Source organism: Diabrotica virgifera, chromosome 3 (assembly GCF_917563875.1).
Source record: "Diabrotica virgifera virgifera chromosome 3, PGI_DIABVI_V3a".
In the NCBI taxonomy this organism is placed as follows: domain Eukaryota; kingdom Metazoa; phylum Arthropoda; class Insecta; order Coleoptera; family Chrysomelidae; genus Diabrotica; species Diabrotica virgifera.
The window spans coordinates 22,924,064-22,949,619 of NC_065445.1; the positions used below are offsets into that span (position 1 = coordinate 22,924,064).

The following is a 25,556-nucleotide window of genomic DNA, read 5'->3' on the forward strand; positions in this document are numbered from 1 at the left end:
CCCATTTTATAACTAACAAACGGCAATGTAGACCAGGTGAGTTAGCTCAAAATAAATCGATTTTTAGATACAGCACCTAGAGTCTTGCAACTTTTTGCATTGTGTTCAGATTGATGTCAGGAAAAAAATCTACTATAGAAAATGGGTGTAAATGCATAGTTGCATTTTAAAGTGCATAAAATGCACCCAAAAGTGCATAAACTTGTCAAAATAAGTGTAGTAAGGACCAGATTTTGTTACTCGGCGGCTTTTGGGGTCGCTGAACAGGAATACGCCATCAGAACCGACCCCCCGGTACACCTGGTGCCTAAAAACCCTCCAAACTCCAGAAGATAACATGCCTTAGCAGTGACCATGGGCAGCAGGTGGTTCGGATGGGTTCTGATGGCAAATTCTTATTCAGCGACCCCAAAAACCGTCTAGTAATATACACTAAACATAAAAAGTATCGCATAATTTTTAAAACAGAAAAAAGTTTAAAAATAATTTTTAATTTTTAGCAGAATGTTGTAATACCCGTCTATCGTCTTCTTTAGGTGTCTACAAACCCATAACATTTCAAGTTGAAGCGTGTTTATTCCAAAAAAAAAAGAAACAAAACGTTATTAAAGAAGAAAATTTATTTTGGACATTTGTGTTCAAGATTTTGATCTGTACACTATGTCTGCTTGAGTTTTCAATGATGAGGTGCGTTCTTACAAAAAATGAGTAATATAACGTCAGAACAAATTGTAGGTTTAATTGGAGATGGCCGATCGCAGCAATATCTTGCTGAAGTTCTGGGAATCCACCAATTCAGCGTTTCAAGAGCTTTAAGAAGGTATAGAGAAAGTAAAGGATATACAAAAAGACCAGTTCCAGGACTTTCCAGGTGCACGAACCCAGCAGATGAACGTTATTTACATCTGCAGACTTTGGGTACACATCATGCTACAGCTAGACAACTGCAAAATGATCTTTCCACAGCCCGTGGCCCGTAATGTTCGGTTCGTAAAGTGCTAATTCGGTTAGAAACAGATTAAGGGAATTTGGAATCAGAGTCAGAATGACTGCTACTGCTCCACTGTTAACGAGGGCATACCGTATGTCACGTTTAAGTTTTGCACCAGAACATGTCGATTGGGATATTAACGACTGGACTAATATTCTTTTTATTGATGAGTCAAAATTTGCACTTTTTGGATCCGATAGACACCTCGCACTGTCGGATCCACAAAGTGCACATTTTGACCCCTCAGTAAAAACAATATTAGTCCAGTCGCTAATATCCCAATCGACATGCTCTGATGCAAAATTTAAAGATGCCATACGGTGTACCCTCGTTAACAGTGGAGCAGTAGCAGACATTCTGGCTCTGATTCTAAATTCCCTTAATCTGATTCTAACCGAATTGGCACTTTACGAACCGAAAATTACGGGCCACGGGCTATGGGAAGATCATTTCGCAGTTGTCTATCTGTAACATGATGTGTACGCAAAGTCTGCAGATGTAAGTAACGTTCATCTGCTGGCTTTGTGCACCTGGGAAGTCCTGGAACTGGTCTTCTTGAGTATCCTCCACTTTCTCTATACCTTCTTAAACCGCTTGAAACGCTGGATTGCTGCGATCGGCCATCGTCTGCTTGTTTTGACGTTATATTACTCATTTTTTCTAAGAACGCATCTCCTAATTGAAAACTTAAGCAGACATAGTGCACAGATCAAATTTTTGAACACAAATATCCAAAATAAATATTCTGCTTTAACGTTTTGTTTCTTGTTTTTTTTTTAGACAAAAACACGCTTCAACTTGAAATGTTATGGGTTTGTAGACACCTAAAGAAGGCGATAGATTGGTATTATAACATTCTGCTAAAAATTAAAAATTATTTTTAAAATTTTTTTCTGTTTCAAAAATTATGCGATACTTTTTGCGTTTACTGTATTTGCATGCATTCAAGGTCGAAAACCTTCGAAATTCCAAAAGATGACGTGCCTTAGCAGTGACCGTGGGCATCGGGTAGTTTTGTGAGCGTATTCGTGTTCAGTAACCCCAAAAACGGGTCGCGTAATCTGTTTGCATCAATTTAGTGCCGAAATCCCTCGAAATTCCAGAAAATGACGGGATTATAGATACCAGGTTCTAAGCAACCCCAAAACCGCCCGATATTTGCATCAATTTAATGCCGAAAACACTCGAAACTCCAGAATAGGACATGCCTTAGCAGTGACAATGAGCACCAGGTGCTCCGGGGGTCGGCTCTGATGGCTTATTCGTGTTCAGCGACTCCAAAAACCTCCAAGTAATCTCTTTGCGTCAATTTAGTGCCGATAACCCTGGAACCTCTAACTCTAGTGGTCTAAGAACTAGCAACGTTTTCGAGAAATCATTTTAAGACGGCTGATTCTTTCATATATTGTTCCCTATGCTTCCTCGAACATCGTACCGGCCATCTGGCTGCTAATACAGGTTGCGTTCATTACTGCGCAGCACACCTGTACAGGTAAACACAAAATCAGGGTGATTGATTAGTGTGAAAAAGCTTAGTAGATCCGCTATAGTAATAGATAGCAATAAAAGTTAATGACAAAAATTGTAGCTAACTTTGCGCTTCACATTACAAAATTAGTTAGAATGTTACAGGGTGTTCGATAACATAGTGGCAGACCAAACTTTTGTTTTTTTAAATGGAACACCCCATATTTTATTTTATATTCGAAATCTTCTGAACTTCCCCATCACAAAAATATAAAGGTTTGTTATGTTATACAGGGTATTTACAAAGTTATAACCAATGTTCTATGAAAATCGTAATTTCAGCTCCCTGTATAAATAAGAATAAGCACAACAGCAATGGTTTGTTGGTGCCATATTTTTTTGTTGATTGTCAAAATTTATAAAAATGGTTGATATTGCTAATTTTCTTTATATCGAAGACAGGGTGAGTCAAAACGCAAGTATATTATTTTCACAGTAATTTTAAATAGAACACCCTAATTAATAACTTGCTCTGAAAAATGAAAATATCTCGAAAACTGACAAATTTAGGCATAGGGAATATTATACAAAAATTAAAGTACGGTAATGATATTTTTCGATAGTAATATAAAATACAGGGTGTTCCATTTAAAATTTCTGAGAAAAGAATGTACTTGCGTTTTGACTCACCCTGTTTTCGATATAAGGAAAATTAGCAATATCAACAATTCTTAAAAATTTTCACAATCAACAAAAAAATATGGCACCAATAAACCATTGCTGTTGTGCTTTTTTTATTTATACAGGGAGCTGAACTTGTTACGATTTTCATACAAAATTGGTTATAACTTTGTAAAAGCCCTATAACATAACAAACCTTTATATTTTTGTGATGGGGAAGTTAAGAAGATTTCGAATATAAAATAAAATATAGGGTGTTCCATTTAAAAAAACATAAGTTTGGTCTGCCACTATGTTATCGAACACCCTGTAACAATCTAACTAATTTCGTAATGTGAAGCTGAAAGTCGGCCACAATTTTTATTATTAACTTTTATTGCTATCTATTACTATAGCGGATCTACTGAGCTTTATCACACTCATCAATCACCCTGTATGTATATTGAATTTAAATTATTTTAGAACGAAATTTTTTATTGTAATTACTTTTTAAACCACAGAAATGTCTGGCAATTACAGTTCATATTTCTAATAATGTTTAAAAAGTAATGAAAAAAAAATTTTTCGTCTTACAATAATTTTAAATTCGATATGTTTACCTGCACAAGCGTGCTGCGCAGCAATGAACACAACCTGTATCAGTAGCCAGATGGCCCGTACGGTGTTCGAGGAAGCATAGGGAACAATATATGAAAGAATCAGCCGTCTTAAAATGATTTTTTTTCCGACGTTGCTAGCTCTTGGTCCATAGAGGACGTGCCTTAGCAGTGAACCTGGATACTAGGTGCTGCGGTGGTAGGTTCTGACGGAGTATTCGTCTTCAGCTACCCCAAAAGCTCTCAAGTAACAAAATCTGGCCCTTAATACACTTATTTTGACTTGTTTATGCACTTTAAAATGCAACTAATATGCATTTCCACCCATTTTTCTATAGTAGACTTTTCTTCTGACATCATTCTGAACACAATGCAAAAAGTTGCAAGTCTCTAGGTGCTGTATTTAAAAATTGATTTATTCAGGTGTTTTTAGTAAACAATAACTAGGCGTGACATATATACATATATGTATTTCGTAAAAATTAAAGTCCTTCTTTTAATATATATTTTCAATTTAATTTTAGACATGATAAGAAACTCGGGGGAGAGGTTCCAGTTTCAAGAACGTCTCCCGACTCTGTTTATGAGCCGACGTGCCCTACCCAACAATTCGGAGTTACTCTGCAGTACATTAGGGATCAGTACAATGTAATCATTCCGCCTGTTGTGAAACAATGTATAGAATACTTAGACCAGCCTGACGGTAAGCATTTTTAGCTTCAATTTAAATAATTTTTCGATGAAGAATGCGATAATTTACGTCATCTTCTTTGTTGAGACAATGCGGGCATTTTTCAATCTCTATAGCTTCTTGGATAATTCTTGGTTTATGTAAACTGATGAGGGCTATGGTTCTTGAGTTTTCAAAGTAAATTTTTTGACCTGCATGAAGATGGTGTTGTGACCCTGGAGCTGAAATTTAATCGGAATTGCGAACAGATATGGAATGTTCATAAATCCTATTATGGATTCAACGATTGGTTTGGCTTATGTAAGATAGGGGCAGTCTGCACAAGGAATTTCACAAACTCCGTGTTGTTAATTTGGCATGTTGTCTTTTATTAATAGGACAAAAAAGGAAAGTTTTTGTTGGGGTGTATTGTCTTTATTCCTCTTGATTTGGGGATTTTGTCAGTGGCATCTGGCATCTTTGGTTTAGGGAAGAAATGCTTTCGTATGATGAGTGTCCGAGTCTTTGGGTTGAGATTGAGTGGGAGATTAAGGCCTGTTGATGATCCTATTTAAGTGATTTTCGCGGTAATGATTTTGGATGAGGACTTGTTTTAAAGATGAGAGCTCAGAGGATCTACTTGCATCACTGCAAAGCCGTATTAATCCGAAGACAAGGGTATTAATGACTGAAAAACACTGAAGTTCGGAAACAACTTTTATAAATGTGTTGTTGTTGTTGCTCATCATCATTCGATTCATCCCATTCCATCTAAGCGAGAATTCAGATCTTGTTGGTACCAATTAATCGGCAAACATTTTGGAAAAGTGCTGAAATTTCGCGCTTGCTCTTTTCTATGTATGTATAAAGTGAGAAAACTAGAAGAACCACTTGGTTTTGGTCTAAAACTCCCTTGGTCGATTTAAATAGATTTAAGTATGTACCATTATCTTTACTTAGTATGTTACATTATTTTATCAATTTCTAGCATTAGAAACGGAGGGTATATTTAGAAGGTCCGCCAACGCTAACAAAGTTAAAAGTCTGAAAGAAATCGCAAATACTGGCCAAAAGGTACCTTTTGAGGATCCCCATGAAGCTGCTGTATTACTGAAGAAGTTTTTGAGGGAACTTAAAGAACCTCTGTTGACTTATGAACTGTACGATGAAATTGTACAATTTCAAAGTAAGTATTTGTATATTTTTTACCATATAAAAACACAATTTACATTAAAGAGCAAAATAATTTTGTAAATGCTTTTTTGTGATTGAATTTGCTGAAATTGTGATTTTGTATAATTTATTGGGACCGTGCAAGTTCGGAAAAGCGACACCTATTTCTACGCTCTGTACTTTTTTTCGCACTTTTGATTATATTGGCCAATCATATGTTCCTGGTTACTGGATAATTGTCAAGGCCATATTCCAAAAAAAAATAATAAGAAGAAAATAACATACAAAAAATTGTATGTAGTAAATAAAATTAGTTATTAAAATGCAGTACTGCAAGCAAAATACAATTAATTAAATTTACCTTTATATAATAATTGCAAATCATATTAATATTGTGGAGCAATATATAATTTTTCTTCTTAAATGACAATAGGTATGAAATGTACGTCAATTTGACAATTTCAATTGACAATATGAATTATTTAAGAAAGTTGCAATATTTCTCCGCTATTCGCGCACGATCGTTTCGCGTATCCCTTCCAAGTACTTGCACACCGCGAATTAGATACGTTTGTAGGGTTATATAATTTTCCTTTGTGTTTTAGGTTGGAATAATGATGAAAGGCTGAGGCTGGTGTCCATACTTGTAATGGAAAAACTACCAGAAGACAATTACAAGGTCTTAAAATATATCATTAGATTTTTATCCAGGGTAAGCAGAGAAATTTTGTTTATAATATGTATTAAAATTCAGAGTGAATTCTCCTACCTCCTATATATAGTGATATCTATATATTGCTAGGATATAGAGTTAAAAAATAGCTCCTCCCTGTCCAACAGCTCTTTAGATTATTCACACGTGTCACACCTCGTCTAACCCGCCATTCTGTGACGCATGTTTCGCTAATTTTAGCTCTTCAGACAGAACTTGCTAGACGAGGTAAAGAGAATATTCTTTTCGTATATCGCTGGTTAACACACAACTATGCAGTCATTTATAGACTAGTGCAATCTTGACTTTATAGAAACAACCTACTAGCTTGACAATAATCTGTCCCTTTTCTTTAAAGCCATCGGTACATAATTCGGAAATATTTTACGGCTATCCCTACTTTTTCTGTCTTTACACGGCAAATTACATGTAGTAAAATTCTCACTAATATGGATATGTACACTTTACTTGACAATGTCATCATTAACTTTAAAGATGGCTTTTGAATATTCTTGGATAACTGTTATTTGTATAATTATTTGCCTTAATTATTAATTCAGATAATTAATACGATAATTTTTTCACTAACTATGTATTCAGTGATTGTAGTAATTTATCTACTGTACAACAAAAACTAATAACCAATCGAGAAAAGAGGAAAAGAGATGAAACGCTTACAATTTTGAACATCTTTAACAACAAAATACTTGGATCACTGAATATATCCTGGTGTATTCTCTGCTTGGATCTTCCATAAATAATAAACAATAAATTTTTATTAAGTTCACGTCTTAAATCAATTATTTATCAAATACACTATCAATATTATTTAATCAACAACTCAAAATATTCCCAATGCCATGTCAAATATTTAAAATTGTCACTCTCTGACTGACAATATTCTATATTCTATTCGACTGAGTGCGTTGTATGACAAAGATAGATTTGGAAAATATTACCACAGACATTGTGTTCATTTTTTTCGAATCCTGAAAAAACCACTAAATATTTTTGAAAAATTTAAACGCTGAATGAAAGACTAAATTATTACCGAGGACCGAAAATCCCTTAGAATAAATAAAAAGTTTATTTTGAATGAGATATTTGAAATTAAAAATCACACTAGATTTTCTCTTAGCTTTTCACCCCTGTAACTTATTAAAATAAACATTATAGAAGTTCTCAGGGACTTTCGGCCCTCGCTAATAACGTAATCTTACATTCTGCCTTTAAATTTTTCAAAAATACTTATTAGTTTTCTCAGGATTCGAAAAAAATGAATTCTATTTGAATAGCATTGGAGCAGAAACTGCGTACTCATCCCCTTAAGGGCACTAACAGCTTTCCTTCTAATATTTCAATACGCAATTATTTTATGGGCATAGGAAGCAATTTATTTTTATAATAATCTAGGTCTGACAAAAGTTTTAAACAAAAAAATTGTTTTTTTTTTTACCGTTACAATAAAAATACTAATACATTTTCTGGGTTTTAGGTAATGGAAAGGTCTGACTTAAACAAAATGAATGCACAAAACCTAGCTGTAGTCTTTGGACCAAACCTAGTGTGGTCCGATTCAGTTTCGATGTCACTAGCTGCCATAGGTCCCATTAACATGTTTACGCAGTTTCTACTAGTGCATCAAAACGATATATTTATGATTTAGAGTAAACGTTTATCAATGTAATTTTTGTACTTGCGACTCTGTGTGAAAATATTTGCGAGATAATAGTAAGGGAGAGGAAGGCAACGGATAATTGAAATGTTTTTGTATATAAGAATTAGACTGCTTAAAAAGCAAGGTACTGACTATAACACTTTAACTGTGGTGCACGTATTACAACCATATTCTGAAGGTAAATAATTGATTAATGTACAGAAATTCTAGTTTATTATGTTGCGGCCGAGTTTTTTTACATATCTTTTCCTTAATTTAATATATCTATACTTTGCAGCAACATTATTTTTTAATACAAATAAACTGTAAAATTTGATTTGTGTTTTGCCATTTTTCTCACAACATATCTTGGATCATGCTGGTGCTCTACATCTATTCAACTTGTTAGTTGCTGGCAATTTTGGCGATTTAAATAACGCCGGCTCTGACAGCCTCGTCCCACTGAAATGTAAAATCAACGAATATAGACGCATATAGAAGCACACTTAAACGTAATTTTTTTGTATACAGGGTGTTAGTAAATAAGTATGAAAAACTTTAAGGGATAATTCTACATGAAAAATAATGGCAGTTTGCTCTATGTATAAGCGTATGTCCGCAAATGCTTTGTTTCCGAGATACAGGGTGTTGAAATTTTTATTTCAAACTGCCAATTTTTTTATTGCTCTAAGACCGGTTGAAATATGAAAATTACATTTGGTGGGTTTCAAGAGGTAGTTATTGCGCATTTTTTGGCAAACAAATAACAATTTTATATTCATCATTGGCGCGCCTGCGGGTAATGGTCTGAATTTTTTTAAAGAAAAAAAATGGTACGCCACTCGGATATTTCAAATTAAAAATTATTTTTGTATTCCACGTTTAATTTATGAAAAACAACCTTTCTTGTATTTTTTCCTATGGTGCACCGTTTTTATGCGAAAAAATAAAACAACTTCGAGCGTATTTTTCATTTCTTAATACATTATCAAGAACTCTCCAATATAATAATACCAAAGTCGAACAATAACAGAAAATATTACTAAAAAGATTTTAACTAGGTGCAAACCTACAACAAATGTTCAAAATTACCTCCTTTACAGGTGACAGAATAATTTTATATTCACTATTGGCGCCCGTACAGGTAATGATTTGAATTTTTTAAAGACTAAGAATAGTACGCCACCGAGAAACGTCAAATTAAAAATCATTTTTGAATTCCTCGTTCAATTTACGACAAAAAACCATTCTTGTCTTTTTTTCATATGCGGCGCCGTTTTTATACAAAAAAATAAAACATCTTAACGCTTACAAATTATTCAAGGTAGATTCCATATGCATAGAAACTTATTTCAAATACTTTGTAAACGTTAAGATATTTTATTTTTTTGCATAAAAACGGCGCCTCATATGAAAAAAAGATAAAACCGATTTTTTGTTGTAAATTGAACAAGGAATTAAAAAATGATTTTTAATTTGACATATATCAGTGGCGTACTATTTTTTCTTTAAAAAATTCGGGCCATTACCCCTACGCGCGCCAATGGTGAATATAAAATTACTCTGTCACCTTTAAAGGAGGTAATTTTGAACATTTGTTGTAGCCTTGCACATAGTTAAAATCTTTTTAGAAATATTTTCTGTTATTGTTCTAGTTTGGCCTTATTATATTGGAGAGGTCTTGATAATGTATTACGAAATGAAAAATACGCGCGAAGATGTTTTATTTTTTGCATAAAAACGGTGCACTATATGAAAAAAAGACAAAAAAGGTTCTTTATCATAAATTAAACGTGGAATACAAAAATAATTTTTAATTTGAAATATCTCAGTGGCGTACTATTTTTTTCTTTAAAAAATTCAGACCATTACCCGTAGGCGCGCCAATGATGAATATAAAATTGTTATTTGTTTGCCAAAAAATGCGCAATAACTACCTCTTGAAATCCACCAAATTTAATTTCCATAGCTTAAAAGGTCTTAGAGCAATAAAAAAATTGGCAGTTTGAAATAAAAATTTCAACACCCTGTATCTCGGAAACAAAGCATTTACGGACATACGTTTATAGAGCAAACTGTCATTATTTTTTCATGTAGAATTACCCCTTAAAGTTTTTCATACTTATTTACTAACACCCTGTATATGCTGAGACGGGAACCAATACTTTTTTTACTTCTGTTCCCGTAACACCAGGGAGCGCTGTTCTGATCCCCTCTTCACGACCGCGCCGTCCGCTGTCAACAAACTACTAGTGCTTCTGAAATAATATGGAAAAGTGGGGCTGGGAATGCTTAGCTTTAAATTAGGGAATATAGATGCATATAGAAGCACGCTTCACTGTCATGTCATTTTTTGGTAAATACTATGCTAGAAAGGTTTTACTTCCGTTCCTGTAACACCAGGGAGCGCTCATGTAATCTTTCCTTCATAACCGCGACCGCAACATCCCTCGTTTACAAACTATTACTGCTTCTAAAATAAGAGAGTGAAGCAACAAATTCAAATGTCACGATTTATCAATAGCCATAAAAATCAGGTTACTACGACGTTATATCTTCCCTATACGGTTGTACGAAGTTGAGTCGTGGACTCTCACAGTCGGCACCTGAAAGAAATTGAGGCTTTATCGTCGAATCCTGAAGATGTCTTATACCGACCACGTTACTGATCAGGGTGTTTTATTAAGTATACAAAAAGAAAAAGAGCTGCTAACCACAATAAAACAGTCAAAATTGAATACATCGGTCACATCATGAGGAATAGCGAGGTATGTGGACTGCTGCAACTAATCTTACAGGGAAAAGTAGAAAGAAAACACAGAGCTGGAAGGCGAAGGATTTCTTGGCAAAAAAATCTACTTACGTGGTTCAATACAACAACCACAAATATTTTTAAAGCAGCAGTGTGCAAAGTACACGTTGCCATGATGGTCGCCAACATCCGGAACGGTCAGGTACTACAAGAAGAATTTTCTTTTATGTAAATGCCGCTTAGTCGTGTGCATAGAATGCTTAGCCTTAAATTTTTGCATTTTATAAAATTAGAGATCAAATGAATCGGTAAGTTTAAATACGACATCATAATATATCCACTGAAGTGCTTTTGATAAAAACCATTTTAAATTCAATATATTGTTTGAGGGGGCAATTATTGTGGCTTGGTACTTACTTATCCAGGGTGTCCCCGCAAATAGTGCGTTCCTTTAAGGTATGGATATAATACACAATGTAGAACAAAAAAGTCCTACAACATTTTTTTCTAACCTTAACCTCCATATAAGGCGAACCTTTCTCCATATAAGCGAACTTTTATTTTCATAAAATTTAATAATTTGGCATCACTGTACAAGAACTGTTGGTGACTTGGTTATTGACACCAAAAATGTAGGTCAGAAAGGTAGACACCTGCAAAATAATTATACCACCCCATGTTTGAAAATCAAACAAAACAAGAATTTGTTTGTTTGTTAAGGAGGAAGACAGGGTTTAATGTAAATACTAAAGGCTAATACTGCAACTATTTTTGAATTGTGATTGTCTATCTTCAGATTTTTGTATACATAGTTGTCAGATTTCAATTTGCATGCCAAAATGTATTTTGATTTTTTGGCCAAACGGTTGAATTTAGAAAAAAATGTTATAAGACTTTTTTGCTCTACATGGCGCCTTCTACCTATACCTTTAAGGAACGCACTATTTTAGGGGACACCCTGTATAATATACGCAACGCCTTCGGGGGTCGGATTAGTGTGATTTTTTTCACAAAATAGAGACTGGTACCAACTCCATGAAAATGTTATAAAAGTTATTTTTGACAAAATGTGGATATATTTAAAATGACCGATTCAAATACTGTTAATGCACCATATTTTTTTTTTGTAGAAAATAAAATATTGTTTTAACTTTTAATAATTTTTAATAACCGAATCTTTTTACAACTATAAACAATATTGTGATTCAAATTTTTAATTTAAATGTGTAGAAACCTACAAATAATATAAGGTTTGTTCGTAGTACGATCCAATCGATCAGCAACCGTTGCCAACCATCAGACGCATGCGCAGTTAACAGTTAGCGCTGCGCAGTTAACAGTTCGAGTTCGTAGACTACGAACGCGCTTGCGTCTGACGGTTGGCAACGGTTGCTGATCGTTCTACGAACAAACCTATAATAAATTTTATGCAGTCGCCATCTACGAGGGTATAAAGAAGTATAGAGTGACCATTGCTCTCGTTTGAATTGTTTTTCTATATGCATCTATATTCGTAGGTAAAATATTAGATTTTCATGCACAGAGCAGATTTGTTCTTGAAAGGATCAAATAAAATATTGTATCTAAATGAGTAGTTTGCTATTTTTGAGCAGTGTATTATAGTCAATATGTGAGACAGTTTATTTTTTAATATTCATTAAATAGTGCTGGTATTAAAATATTTGTAACATATTTTTGTGTGATGACGAAATTATCGTTTATCTGAAACAGGAACAAACCGTCTTTTTTAAATTTATACAATGAGCCTGTTTATTCAAGTAAAACTGAACATAAGCAAATAAATGATCAGTACCTGTAGCAAAAATTTTTTTTTTAATTTTCCTTACAGTGGATCTTTATTTTGACGCAATATGTCTTAAGTATGAATCTTTATTATTTTTGTAAATCCTAATATGTGATAACATTTTATAAAGTTAATAATTATTATAATATTCAAATTAAAACTATTTATTAAAAAAATATGTGTTGTTAAACTTATTGTATTTTGATTTATCCTTGGAGAAATGATTTATGGGCATGGATTTAATTTAATTCTATCAAATTTGGAAGAAAATGGAAGGTTCAGAAGCCAGGCAGTGTAAAAATGATACAAAACTATTACTATTGTAGCGGTAAAAATCCTTAGTAGTTTTACTTAGTAGTTACTTACGGGGTAAGTTAAGGGTAGTTTTACTTTCTAAATTTTCACAAAATCGATTTTTTTATGTAAAAACATTCCTAAGGATCATATGGTCCTAAAATTTTATCAAGAAATTTGAAATAGAAACGAAGTTATAGCTGTATTTATAACGGTACCTACCTGCGCTAAAACTCGTTTGTATACAACACTGCACGAAATGCTTCACCTGCTTCTTCTTCTTTTATATTGGGTAGATTTCATGTATGTGTTTGAAATGTATGTATAGTAGAGAACTCTACAGTTGCTTTCTAAAACTTATAAAGCGAGCAGGTGTTTTACATGATTGAAATTTATCGAAAACGATTGTTTTGAAAATCGAAAAAATGCCTGGATCTGGTGATCATTTAAAAGGCAGTCGAAATAAGCATGATATTAAAAGAAAATTTAAAGGTAATAAGTTTACTACAGAAAACAACACTAAATTACCCAGTTCTTCGGCCAAAAAGTTAAAATGTAGTAGTTACAACCTCCATCAGAGAGCTCTATATATTGTGCTTTAATTGTGTGATAAGAAACAAACTGAATGAAATTATAACACTAGCAGAAGAACAACAATGCTTTAGGCCGGGAAGACGACGCTATATTTATAATGAGGTAAGTGCAAGAGAAGTCATTAGAATACAACAAACTGGCATATTTGTTTAGTGGCCCTTAAGAAGGCATTTGACATACTCAAATTAAAGGACGTTATACACTTAATGCACGCAAGAGTGATACCTCTCGGAATAATCAAAATGATCGAAAATATCTACCAGAATAACACAATAAAAGTACAAGAAGAACTAAATGACTCAATTGAAGCTGGCAATGGGATAAGAGAGAGGGATTCCCTGAATCCTTTGTTGTTCAACCTGATCATGGACGAAATAATAAAAAAGTAAGAACTAAAAAAGGATACCAAATGGAAGAAAAACAACAAAATCATCTGCTATGCAGACGCAATACTAATTTCTCAAAGTGAAGATGATTTACACACCAAATTAGCCGAACACCTTAAAAATGGGACATGTTTGATGTCTCAAATTTCCTAAACCAGTGGTACGATTTGAGTGATTCTTTTAGTATGTTATAGCCTTATTATTTAAGAATATCGTTGTAATAATATTGTTGCTAGAAATGTAAATATCATTTTATACCGGGTGTATCAATCATATTGTGTTTTTTTCTTAAAGTTTGGAACACTCTGTGGAATATTCTAGCTTATGTAAAATATTAAAGTTAAAACTCTATTGTAGGCTTAGGCTTTCTTAACATTTACCTTTTTGATTCATTTACTTGTGGGATAATAAAAATGTAATGTGCGTTAACAACTATCCACGTTTTTCATCAATAAATCCTTATAGTAGGGGAGGAAAGTATGCTAAATTTGCAGTCACTCGAGCGTTATGGGGACCAATTGGATTGTGAAGAGTATGTGCTAAAACCAGAATCATGTTAAGTTTTCCATAAAGTGGGGGACTTTTCATTTTTTAATTTAATTTTCCATTTGAAATAATCGTCTTTTTCAGATTACAGCGCTATCTATCCATAATTCGACAAAATGTGTCGAATTAAAGTTGCTTATTTTTACGTAAAGAATCCAAATATGCTATAAAAATTGGGGGCTGCTGTTTAAGATTTTAAATTAAATCCCCCTCCCCACCACCGTGGAGGCTCGTGTTTGGTGCCATTCGATAGATTTTTCAAAAATATTGAATACGTGTATTTTGGAGTTTTTCGATCTGATGTTCATTTCGCGAAATATCGAAGGGTTCGTATTTAAAATTTTTAATTTACCCCTCACCCCTTTCCGTGGGAGTTCGTTTTTGGTATCATTCGATAGACTTTGGAAAAATATTGAACACGTATTTTTTAGTTTTTCGATTTGACTTTCATTTCGCGAAATATTCGCTTTTTTTTGTGAAACTTTGTGACTCACCCATTTTCTTAGACCCCGTTCAAATCGTTAGATTTTTTAAATATACACTATTTTGCATGTACTTAACTTACCTTATCTTAATCTGACGATTTCGAATTTTTCTAAGGATAGATTTTTTTCGGATCCCCCTTAACGAACTCCCCTATATTAAGAACCAATATTATGGTAGAGGTACATTTACAGGGTACAAGGTTTCTCAGTATTTGCTTATGTTGGATAATAAAAAAGTTATGTGCGTTAACAACTAGCCATGTTTTCCATCAATAACTCCTCATTTTCTGCTTAGTTTAATAAACAATCCTAAACTAGGCTATGAGAAAGTTTCACAAAAAAGCGAATATTTCGCAAAATAAACGTCAGATCGACACACTAAAAAAATACGTGTTTAATATTTTTCAAAAATCTATCGAATAATACTAAACACGACACTCCACGGTGAGCGGTGGGGGTACCTATATTAAAAATTTTAAATACGAACTCTGCGATATTTCCCGAAATGAACATCAGATCGTAAAACTGCCAAATACATGTATTCAATATTTTTCAAAAATCTATCGAATGGCACCAAATACGACCCCCCACAAAGGTGGGGGGGGGTTACTTTAAAATCTTAAATATGAGCCCACAATTTTTATTGCAGATTTGGATACTTGACGTAAAAATAAGCAACTTTTATTCACAACATTTTTCCAATTATGGATAGATAGCGTTATAATCTGAAAAAACGATTGTTGGAAATGGAAAATTAAATTAAAAAATGGAGAGTCCCACACTTTATGGAAAACTTAACTTAACTTTTTTTGTTGTTCTGAAGCTATTTTCTTGTGGCATTTTTATAATCAAGTATATTCAAATGGGAAATAAGCCACAATTTTACCTAAAAATGATTTTATTAACGTTTCGACGCCCAAGTCGGGTGTCGTTGTCAAAATACAAATGAATACTAAATAAACAAAAATGTTGTTGCTTAGTAAAAAATTAATAAAAAACCAATTGTGTCGCAAATTCCTCGGTAGAATGCAGTAGGATGTGGTTACCCATATTAAAGGAGGAAGTCAATAGAAAGAAAATACCACAATTAGTAAATCGGTAACATATCGAGTTAGTACATATTTAGTATTTTAGTATTATTTAAAATTTAAAATATCAAGTCAGAATTTGGTATTAGTTTTGAGAGTAAACTAAATGTAAACCCAAATACTTACGATGTCGGGATAGTATCACGAGGTTTTTCCTGGTTTTCCCTCGTGATTTACTATGGAATCTCTAACACGAGAATTTCAGTGCCACCGTTGCATTTGGTTGTCTTTTTAAAGACAGATCACATGCTATGATTTTTTATGGCGGATATTCTTGAGTTGGGATTGATTTCATGTAATCGAATGAACTATCTTTTAGTAAAGTCGTCCCAGGAACGCAACTCATCAATATTGGCAATATCATTTTAAAGTCGTCTACTTTAAAATGTATAATACGTGTCTGATTTGCCGATATAAATGAGTCAGATTAAATAAATTATTAGAAGAATTTTTTACTAAGCAACAACATTTTTGTTTATTTAGTATTCATTTGTATTTTGACAACGACGCCCGACTTGGGCGTCGAAACGTTAATAAAATCATTTTTAGGTAAAATTGTGGCTTATTTCCCATTTGAATATACTTGATTAACTTTTTTTGGTTTTAGCACCCACTCATTACAATCCAATAGGTCCCCATAACGCTCGAGTAACTGCAAATTTAGCAAACTTTTGATGAAAAACACGGCTAGTTGTTAAAGTACATAACTTTTTTATTTTCCAACATCGGCAAATGAATCAAAAATGAAAATGTTAAGAAAGCCTAAGGCTATCATTGAGTTTTAATTTCAATATTTTATATATGCTGGAATATTCCACAGGATGTTCCGAACTTTAAGAAAAAAACACAATATGATTGTTACACCCGGTATAAAATGACATTTACCTGTCTAGCAACAATATTATTACACGGATATTCTTAAATAATAAGGCTATAACATACTAAAAGAATCACTCAAATCGGATAACAGATTTAGGAAATTCGAGACATCAAACATGTCCTATTTTTAAGGTGTTCGGCTAATTTTGCCGGTGTGTGTATAAGCACCAGAAAATTTAACATGTTAATTTACCCAAAAAAAGACAAAATGCATGGTTATAATACCAAACATAGTAAGATGTAAATTAAGGCTGGAGGGTCAGATAATAGAACAAGTGATAGTAAAGTAACTAGGGGAGTTTTGGAGGTTATAACCCCCCCCCCCCATTTGGATGTACTTTGAGCTCTAAACGCTTAACACCAATACTATTCCATACTCCCCAGAGACCATCAAGTAGTTGTAACCCCCCCCTTAGAATCACCCTGGTTACACCTCTGAGAGGACTGGTAAGAAACAGAAGAGTAAAATGGAACGATCAAGTAAGCCGAATGACAGCAAATAAAGTAGTAAGGACGGCGAGAGAAGGTTCCCCAATAGGAAGACGATCAGTGGGAAGACCTCGAAAACGATGGAACGACAAGTTACTGGAGGCACATTAAAAAACAGTTATGTCAAAAAAAGAATAAGAGGAAGTGACTTAGTTACGAAATTTTTTCAAGTCACCCATTGTAGTTAGCCAAGATATAACCGGTAATCAATGTTCTTAGGAGACCAAGTGTATACTTTTTGTTTATAATTGATAACAGCTTGACATCATCTTTAATGAGATTTTAAGACCTTAAAGTTTGTGTTTACTTTTCATTTGATAGTCACAATATTTAAAAAAACTAAATGCAAATTATTTGAGTGTCCTTTTCCCTTACTGTCATCATCGTAGTATGTTTACCAGTGTACTGTGATTTTGTTGCATTTTTTCTTATATTTATGAACAAATTTTAATATACAATTTATATGTATCTATTAACGAACCTATTTATTATTTTTGATAGTATCAATATTGTGATTAAAACACTCCAAATAAAAGAAATTTATGTTACTAAAATTAGTAAATGTTGGTTTCTATTCACTCCAAGATACTACCCACTCGATATGAAAATAAACATTAAGAAAACCAAAGTGATGTCAATCCGAAAAAATCAGAATGTACCTCAACCTTGCACAATAGGGCTTTTCATTCACAGTCATTTGTTTCGAGCTTCTGTCATAATATGTCGTATAATCCGTGTATATTAATATTATACACAGATTATACAACATATGACAGAAGCTCGAAACAAATGACAATCGATGAAAAGCCCTATAAACGGGCACATTTTAGAACATGTCAATAAATTGAAGTACCTAGGGTGTTGGATCGATAGCAGCCTAAATCCTGATCTAGAAATAAGATCGAGAATAGAACAGGCCAGAAAATCGATCGAAAAAAACCAGGACTGCTATGCAATTCTCCAATAAAACTCGAAATTTGACTACGGTTATCAAAATGCTACGTCTGGTCGACTCTTCTCTATACAGTTGTAACGCGGACCCTTAAAACATCAGCCGTAGATAAATTGAAGGCTTTTGAAATGGGGAAATCTTCAAAATTTCGTGAACATCGCATACCTCAAGCGAAGAAGTATATATTATATCACATTTAAGGGGTTTTTATCCCTATATTTTGGTGGCTCAAGCATGTAAAACCTGTTAGAAGCACTGATGACGAACTTGTTAGTTCGAAATCGTTCTGTGATGTAAACTGAAAGGGATTTTTTAAATTGAATGTATCTTTTATAAAGGATTTTAACTAATTTGTTTGATTTTTAGGCAACAGCACGAGTTCTTTGCCAGATTTTATTTATTTTCCGTTTTTCCGCTATTTTTTGTTTAATTTTCAAAGGCAATTCTTGAGGTGTGCTAGTTGATACTTAACTTAATGTAAGGGATAATGAAATATTCTTTAAATTTAAACCAACTTTTATTCCCAACTGGTAATATATATTATGTACATGTATGTTCGTGTCATGTTTTAAGACGTGGATGATATGAGTCTTACAGTAAAGTATTTAAAAATTTACGTTTGTTATCAATTTACATTTGTTTAAATACAAAATTCATTATTGATCATAACATATTAAAATGTGTTACAGTTACAAATCACAGATAAACAAAATAAATGAATATCAACAATCCGAGTAACATAGTTTCAAAAATACAATACATAATTATTGATATTTTTACAACGTATAAAACAATATTTAATACCTAAATACGGATAAAATGATAAAACAAATGGCATCTATTTATGATATTAATGTGTTTTAAAATCACTTTGAATAAAATGTTAAAAATTTATACATTATAAATACATAACCCTCAATAACATTTGGTGAATAGCATGGACTAACGTTTTGCAAGTCGTACAATCTAAAAATATCACAATTCCATACTTTATTAGCAGTTTCTTTTAACAAGATAACAAGTAAAATTAGTTTTTGTAATAAAATTAGAAAATGCTTTAATTTATTGTTTTTTAATGCTTATTTACAGTAACCTAGCTACATATATTCTTTACTGTTGTTTAAATGGTTTGGTGAGCACTACTGAGAAAATAATTTCAATACAGTTTATATATTATATCTACATTAAAAGAAAGCTGTAGATTATATTAATTTCATTTTTCCCAGCCTAGTTTCCTTTGTTTATTATTTTATTCTAGCCGTGTCATTTTTTCATATCTTTCGAAGTCAGTTTTTTTATTTTATTAGTCTTTTAGGAAATCTGTATCCCAAATCAAGTACGTGGCTCCTAGTGGTGGGATACGGGCAACAATACATTTCTAAAGCAGTCCTTGCATTAGGGATTCTGGCCTATACAGAAAAATGCAAGCGGGTGTGGGGCAATACTGTACTTTGGTTGCAGTGGTGGTGTGTTGGCTAAATAGTGCAGGATATGATGCTGATAGAAAAGGAAAAAGCATCTTTTCAGGCCATAATAATGAAAAGACCGTATCCAATGCAATAAAACTGAAATGATGGCATCTCCTGAGCTAAAATGTTTCAGAAGCAAAATGAGTCTACGTTCGGATTTCCAGGTCAACATTATTTCAGGGGGAACACCATTAGAGGTTAGAAAAATTAAAATATGGTCTTGGAATCTTGGTAGTCTGACAGGTAAGAGTGTGGAGTTAGTAGATGCGAAACGAAGGCGAGTTCAAATTGCTTGCTTTCAAGAAACTAGCTGGAAAGGGCCAAAGAATTAGAAGAAGGATACAAATTGGGGTATTATATGGGGAAAAATAACACTAGGAATGGAGTTAATTGCTGACAGTGAAATAAAAGATAACGTAGTAGAAGTTGTAAGAACGAGTGATAGACTAATGTCAGTGAAATTTGTAATTGATAAAGAAGTATTGGATGGGTGTGTGTATGATCCTCGCACAGGGCTGGGTGAGAATGAAAGAGCTTTCTATGATCAATTAAGAGACATACTGATATTCCATCAGAGGATAAAGTTATAATAGGAGATGATTTTAATGTGAACCAATCCAAGACAGGATATGAAGCAATACGCGGACTAGGTTTTGAAACTAGAAATGAAGCTGGAGATAATATGCTTGGATTAGCAACATCATTAGATATGGCGATTGTTAATAAACTCTTTCAAATGAGAGAAACTCAACTTATTAAGTACAAAAGTGGACAAAATCACTTCCAAAATAGACTATTTCATGATAAGAAAAGAAGATATTACTTGAATGTAAGGGCTGCAACACCAATGTAAGGACTGTAACCACAAAATATGAATTCAAAACACTTAAAAATTTTGAAAAAGGTTTGAAAAATTTAGAATTGTGTATAATTGAACATTTCAGGTATCATTTTTGTAATTGTTTCTCCAAACAATCGTTTTGTTTGCTTACAAGTTCAAGTGGATAAAGCAAGTCCTAAACTTCATTATTCCATGATAAAGATCATAAATAAAGTTAACATAAGTAAGATCTTTCAAAATTTTCTTATTTTCAATCAGAAATTGCCCCCTTAATTTTTTCCGCTGAAAAATAGCGCCCTTTAGCCGGCTTTAATTTTGTCTTAATAAGATCATAGTGAGTTCAACCTCAAGTTTATTTAATAGAACTCTGTGGGTTACACAAACATTTTCACAAAAAACTGTCCAGTAAAAGAATCTGAGACAAAATAGAAAATATTTTAAAAATCTGGTACCTACGGCAAGTAATCATAAACGATGTGGTCTTATAGGCGACTAATTACAGTAGGTATTTACAGCAAATATTTCCAAATTCATCAAGGACGTTTGCTTAATAAAGTAATAGTAGAGCGAGCGAGCGAGAGAGAGAGAGAGAGAGAGAGAGAGAGAGAGAGAGAGAGAGAGAGAGAGAGAGAGAGAGAGAGAGAGAGAGAGAGAGAGGCGTATAGTTGGCAAGGTTCGAAACCGTCGGCACTTATACGTCCCAAGATATAATATGTATTTGCATAGCAATGAATGTTTATAGATAAATTAATTTAAGCTGCTTTAGGCTAGTACATTTTCGTATGAGTTTGCCTCTTAGACCACAGTTTAATGCTTAAAAGAATTCTTTTTAAAGCTATGGAGCGTTCATTTCAAGGTTCGCTGGAGTTGCGCTTGCGTAAAGGCTGGCGCGAAGATTTTTGATGGTGGGATTTGTATTGGCGGATACTGTGAGTTGCCTACATAGTAATGTGTATAGCAAATTTTTCCTTTAGCTAAGAAGCTTTAGTAAGAAAATCACTTGTTTGTGTGTATATAATATAAGATTATTGATCGATACAACAAAAAAAGACAATAAAATGTATAAAATTCGTTGATAAATTACAGAAATGCTATATAAAATGAAACATATTTTTTATATTATAGATAAAAAAAATAAAAATAGAAATATTGGAGCGATATAAATAATGAGAAATAAAATAACCAGTAGGTAATAAATATTTGATTAGTGTTGGTAGAGGATTATATTTCTTATTTGTATTTGACATAGGGATTAAGAATAGTTTTAGTGTTTAGAATATTTTCTAAAAAACATTTTGTAATTTTTTATAAAGATGATAGGTATATTCCTTATAATCACTTTGGTATTTCCAACCTTGTTCTAAAATTATCTTTTCATAGAAAATATGTAGAAACCAGAAAGACCACAATGTTTTCACAGTACGTCCTTACAGTAACACATTTTGTACAAAACAATTTTTCCTACCAATAGCACCTTTTTAGTCACAGTCTGTGCACTAATTCGTGTCTATCATCATACATACACTTCTCTCTTTTTCGAAGCGTTCTCAACAGCACTCTGTGAAGATATTTTTCTTATTCTGTCAGCTGCTAAGCTAGCACCGAGCGATGCAAGGGAATTTGGTGCCGAAGCACTGGGACTTAAAGAATGTTCTTCCTTAGAACTAGCTGAGCTTTGGGTATCGGTTTTTCTTTGAGCGATTGGTGTTGATAGATTGGGCAATCCATCGAAATTGCTCAAAGCAACTGTGTCTGTATCGGTTTCGGCCGCGGGCAGATCTAGAGACTTATTGGAGGTAACTGAAGCTGTTGTGTTCGAAGCTATCGATCCCTTTGAAGCGTGGGATGCGTCTGATGCTGGGGAATCATTGTTTCTCCTATTGATCGTCGGGATTTCTTCTTCTGATTGTACTTCTGTGAGCGTGAGGGGCGTGTGAGGTGTCATTGGTGTTTTAATAGGTGCTTCGAAAGCCTAAAATGAAATAAGAAACATTATTAAATGGATTTTTATCTAAAAACATACAACTTATCTTTAAATAAAGGTTTAGTAACCCATTCGCGGACACGACTGCATATGCAGACAGTTACATAGAGAAATGACTGTCTGCATATGATAGATAAAGATGAAGTCGTCTGCGAGAATGGGGTAACTCTCATATATCTTAAAAAATTGATATTATAATGCTATGGAATGATTAAATAGGGTAGACAATGTTGTTTTACTGCGGAAGACGGTCTTGCTCTAATGTAATAAAGATTAAAGGCTTGGATTATTCCTTGGTCCATAAGTTGAAGCAAAGCCGTCGTATTGGGAGGTTAACATGCCACTTTTATATTTGCATGCATAGTATTAAGTTCGCGAGAATGACCTGGTGTATTGTCCAAAACTAGAACAGCTTTAAGTCTAAATTCTTTGATTTCAAATAAGTTTCAACTCTAGAAACAAAACAATTCCAGTCTCAAAAAAAATGCTTGTAACCCACGCTTTCTTAGTAACACGCCAAAATACTAATCGGTCGTCCTTGTTTTGATTTTTTTAACGCACGAGGACTTAAAGATCTATAAAGCATCAATGGGTTAATAACACAAGATACATGAGAACAAAGCAGTAGTGTAACTATCACTTGCTGCCTTAAATCTAATGGCAGATTTTCGCTTTAAGAAATGCATGATTTATCTGGGATTCTCTTCGAAAACAGTGCAGTTTCGTCTGCATTAAATACTTGCTCAGGTCCTCAGGTGTATATCCTCCACCAGCTACATAGTCCAGAAAGCCACTGCGCATCCGCTAGGAAAAATATTCCGATTCAGATTTTTTGCACAATCTTACTCAAAAAGGACCCCTTTTAACAAATTTGCATGTTGCCAGGACCAAAAGTTGGTCAAAAATTTTTTAAACGTGTTTTTTTGTTTTTTTCCTAAAATTATTTTTTTTGCATGGAAAAAAAATGTTTTAGGTTTTTGCAGGCAAAGTGCAGGCATATTTGACTTATATAATATTCACAATGGTATTTCGGTGAGCGTCAGACCCTTAGCCGAAAATATCCATTGAGTTTTAAAATTTCAAATTTTTAGCTGTATTTTTTTGTGTGATTAATAATTTTTTATTTTTTATTTATTTTATTTTATTTTATTTTATATTTAATATTAATTTTTGATTTTTAATTTATTTTATAATTTCTTATTCAAATTCACATAGGTTGGATAAGAAATTAAAAAATTAAAAATTAAAATTATATATAAAAATATGGAATAAAATAATGGTATAACTAAATAAATATTTATATAATAAAAAATAAAAAATTAAAAATTAAAAATTAAAACTTCAAAATTAAAAATCAAAAATTAAAAATTAAAAATATTTAACTGTTTGGCTTACCTGTATAAAAGCAGGACTCCTCAGATTTTGTTGATCGAATGCTCTTGCCAGTAAGGGACTGTTGGGATGCGACGCCAACTGGAGGGAAGTAAGCTGTGAAACAGTCATAGGTACACTAACTGGTGTGGTAAGGACTGGGCCAAGGCCGGGAGAAAGTATAGCTTGTGCTAGTGCAGCAGTGCCGGGTTGATTGGGGTGCAACGTGTTGTTCACCGAACCAGTGCCGTCGAGTTCTTGGATTGGTGATAGAACCACCTAATATGAACACAAACATAGCATTTACAAAGATCTCTCCAATATATTATATCAAAGTAATTTAAAAAATTGATTTTATTTTGTAATTTTGTATTTTGTAAATGCACCATTGGCGGATATTTTAAATACGACCCTGAATCCGGCCATATTTTGAAATATCAACCTTTCGAGAATTTAGATGTAAACAAAATGCAAGAAACCTAGTCTAGTGAATAAAATAAACATTATATAAGTGCTTTACCTGTACAAGCGGAACATCTACCGTAGGGTATGAAGGATGATACCCTGCTGGCAACTGTTGTGACATTAGTGTCACCCCAGACATTTGATTTTGGATGTTACTTGCGCTTTGTGTTAGCTTACTTTCTCGTTCTAAAACTTCTTTCGTTACGTCTGGAGTAGGAATTCGAGGTCGATTCTTGACAGGGATTCCTGTAGTTTCTAAAGATAAAAATAAAATATGTTATGTCAGATTTCTACCAAATATATAATCAAGTATCTTTGAATAAATTCAACTCTGTCCAACTTTGCCCTTCAAAAGATACGAGGGAGAGGAGACTTTTGGTTAGCAGTGTATATTGATTTAAATCACTTTATTCCACACACTTACTTATTGGTTTCAAATTCCTAGTCCTCCCACTTTTTCTTCCTACAAATCTGTCGGCGATGGACATTTTAGGCGGTGGCATTCCTGGTAACTGGCCATTTTCAGGATTAACATCCACAGAGTATCTATGCCGACCAAAAAGACCTCCCGAAGAATAGGCTGTTGAAGCAGATCTAATCGAACCCATGCCTGTTCTGGATATCTGTCTAGAAAACCAGTTGCTCTTCCTTCGCTCTACTATGGGCGTATCAACACTTTCCTATTGCAAAAATAAAAATAAATTTTTTTTTCTGAACATTTAAGTGATGTGTAATCGATCAAAAACAATATTTTTAACACAATCTACAAGTGATCTTAAACGCTTGTACACACGAGAGAGGTTTGCCAACGGTTGCGTCGCGGTTTACCTGAAAAATCCAAACGCCGCGGTTCAAGTTACCAAAGAACAAATGCAAGCGCATAGTATCGTACACATGCAACCACTCAACATCGTCAAACCGCGGTGATTGTAATGGGACCGCCAGTCAAACGCTGTCATGTGTACGGTACAAACGTCGGCTAACCACGGCATTACCTGCTAGCAAACCGCCCTCTCATATGTACATGCGCCAAGAATTTATACGTGTAAATAACTTTCGGGAAATGAGGAACATATTGGTACTATTTTGACAATAAACTGCAATCCTAAATCACCATTAGTTTAACATAATCTTCTTGATATTTTTGTCTCTCTATACTTTTTTAAAAACTCAGTTTCTTTAAAATAGTTTTTTTTTCAAGTTATGTTCA

The 25,556-nt window shown here is 33.4% G+C and overlaps 2 protein-coding genes across 6 annotated transcripts in view; one reads left to right on the top strand and one right to left on the bottom strand.

Moving 5' to 3' along the window:
• Window positions 1-8,284, top strand: part of LOC114329817 (rho GTPase-activating protein 1) — a 57,198-nt gene extending 48,914 nt beyond the window's left edge. For all 3 annotated transcript variants that reach the window (XM_028279050.2, XM_028279054.2, XM_028279051.2), the window contains 4 exons: window positions 4,260-4,438; window positions 5,394-5,591; window positions 6,184-6,290; window positions 7,786-8,284. In XM_028279050.2, the coding sequence (XP_028134851.1) occupies window positions 4,260-4,438; window positions 5,394-5,591; window positions 6,184-6,290; window positions 7,786-7,956 (655 nt within the window). In that variant the 3' untranslated portion in view covers window positions 7,957-8,284. The remainder of the gene's footprint in view (window positions 1-4,259; window positions 4,439-5,393; window positions 5,592-6,183; window positions 6,291-7,785) is intronic.
• Window positions 8,285-18,711: 10,427 nt separating this feature from the next.
• The window catches only part of LOC114329818 (bestrophin-2), a 219,901-nt gene continuing 213,056 nt past the window's right edge, over window positions 18,712-25,556 (bottom strand). For all 3 annotated transcript variants that reach the window (XM_028279055.2, XM_028279056.2, XM_028279057.2), the window contains exons 9-12: window positions 24,771-25,026; window positions 24,402-24,601; window positions 23,906-24,160; window positions 18,712-22,498 (exon numbers count right to left, since the gene is read on the bottom strand). In XM_028279055.2, the coding sequence (XP_028134856.1) occupies window positions 22,040-22,498; window positions 23,906-24,160; window positions 24,402-24,601; window positions 24,771-25,026 (1,170 nt within the window). In that variant the 3' untranslated portion in view covers window positions 18,712-22,039. The remainder of the gene's footprint in view (window positions 22,499-23,905; window positions 24,161-24,401; window positions 24,602-24,770; window positions 25,027-25,556) is intronic.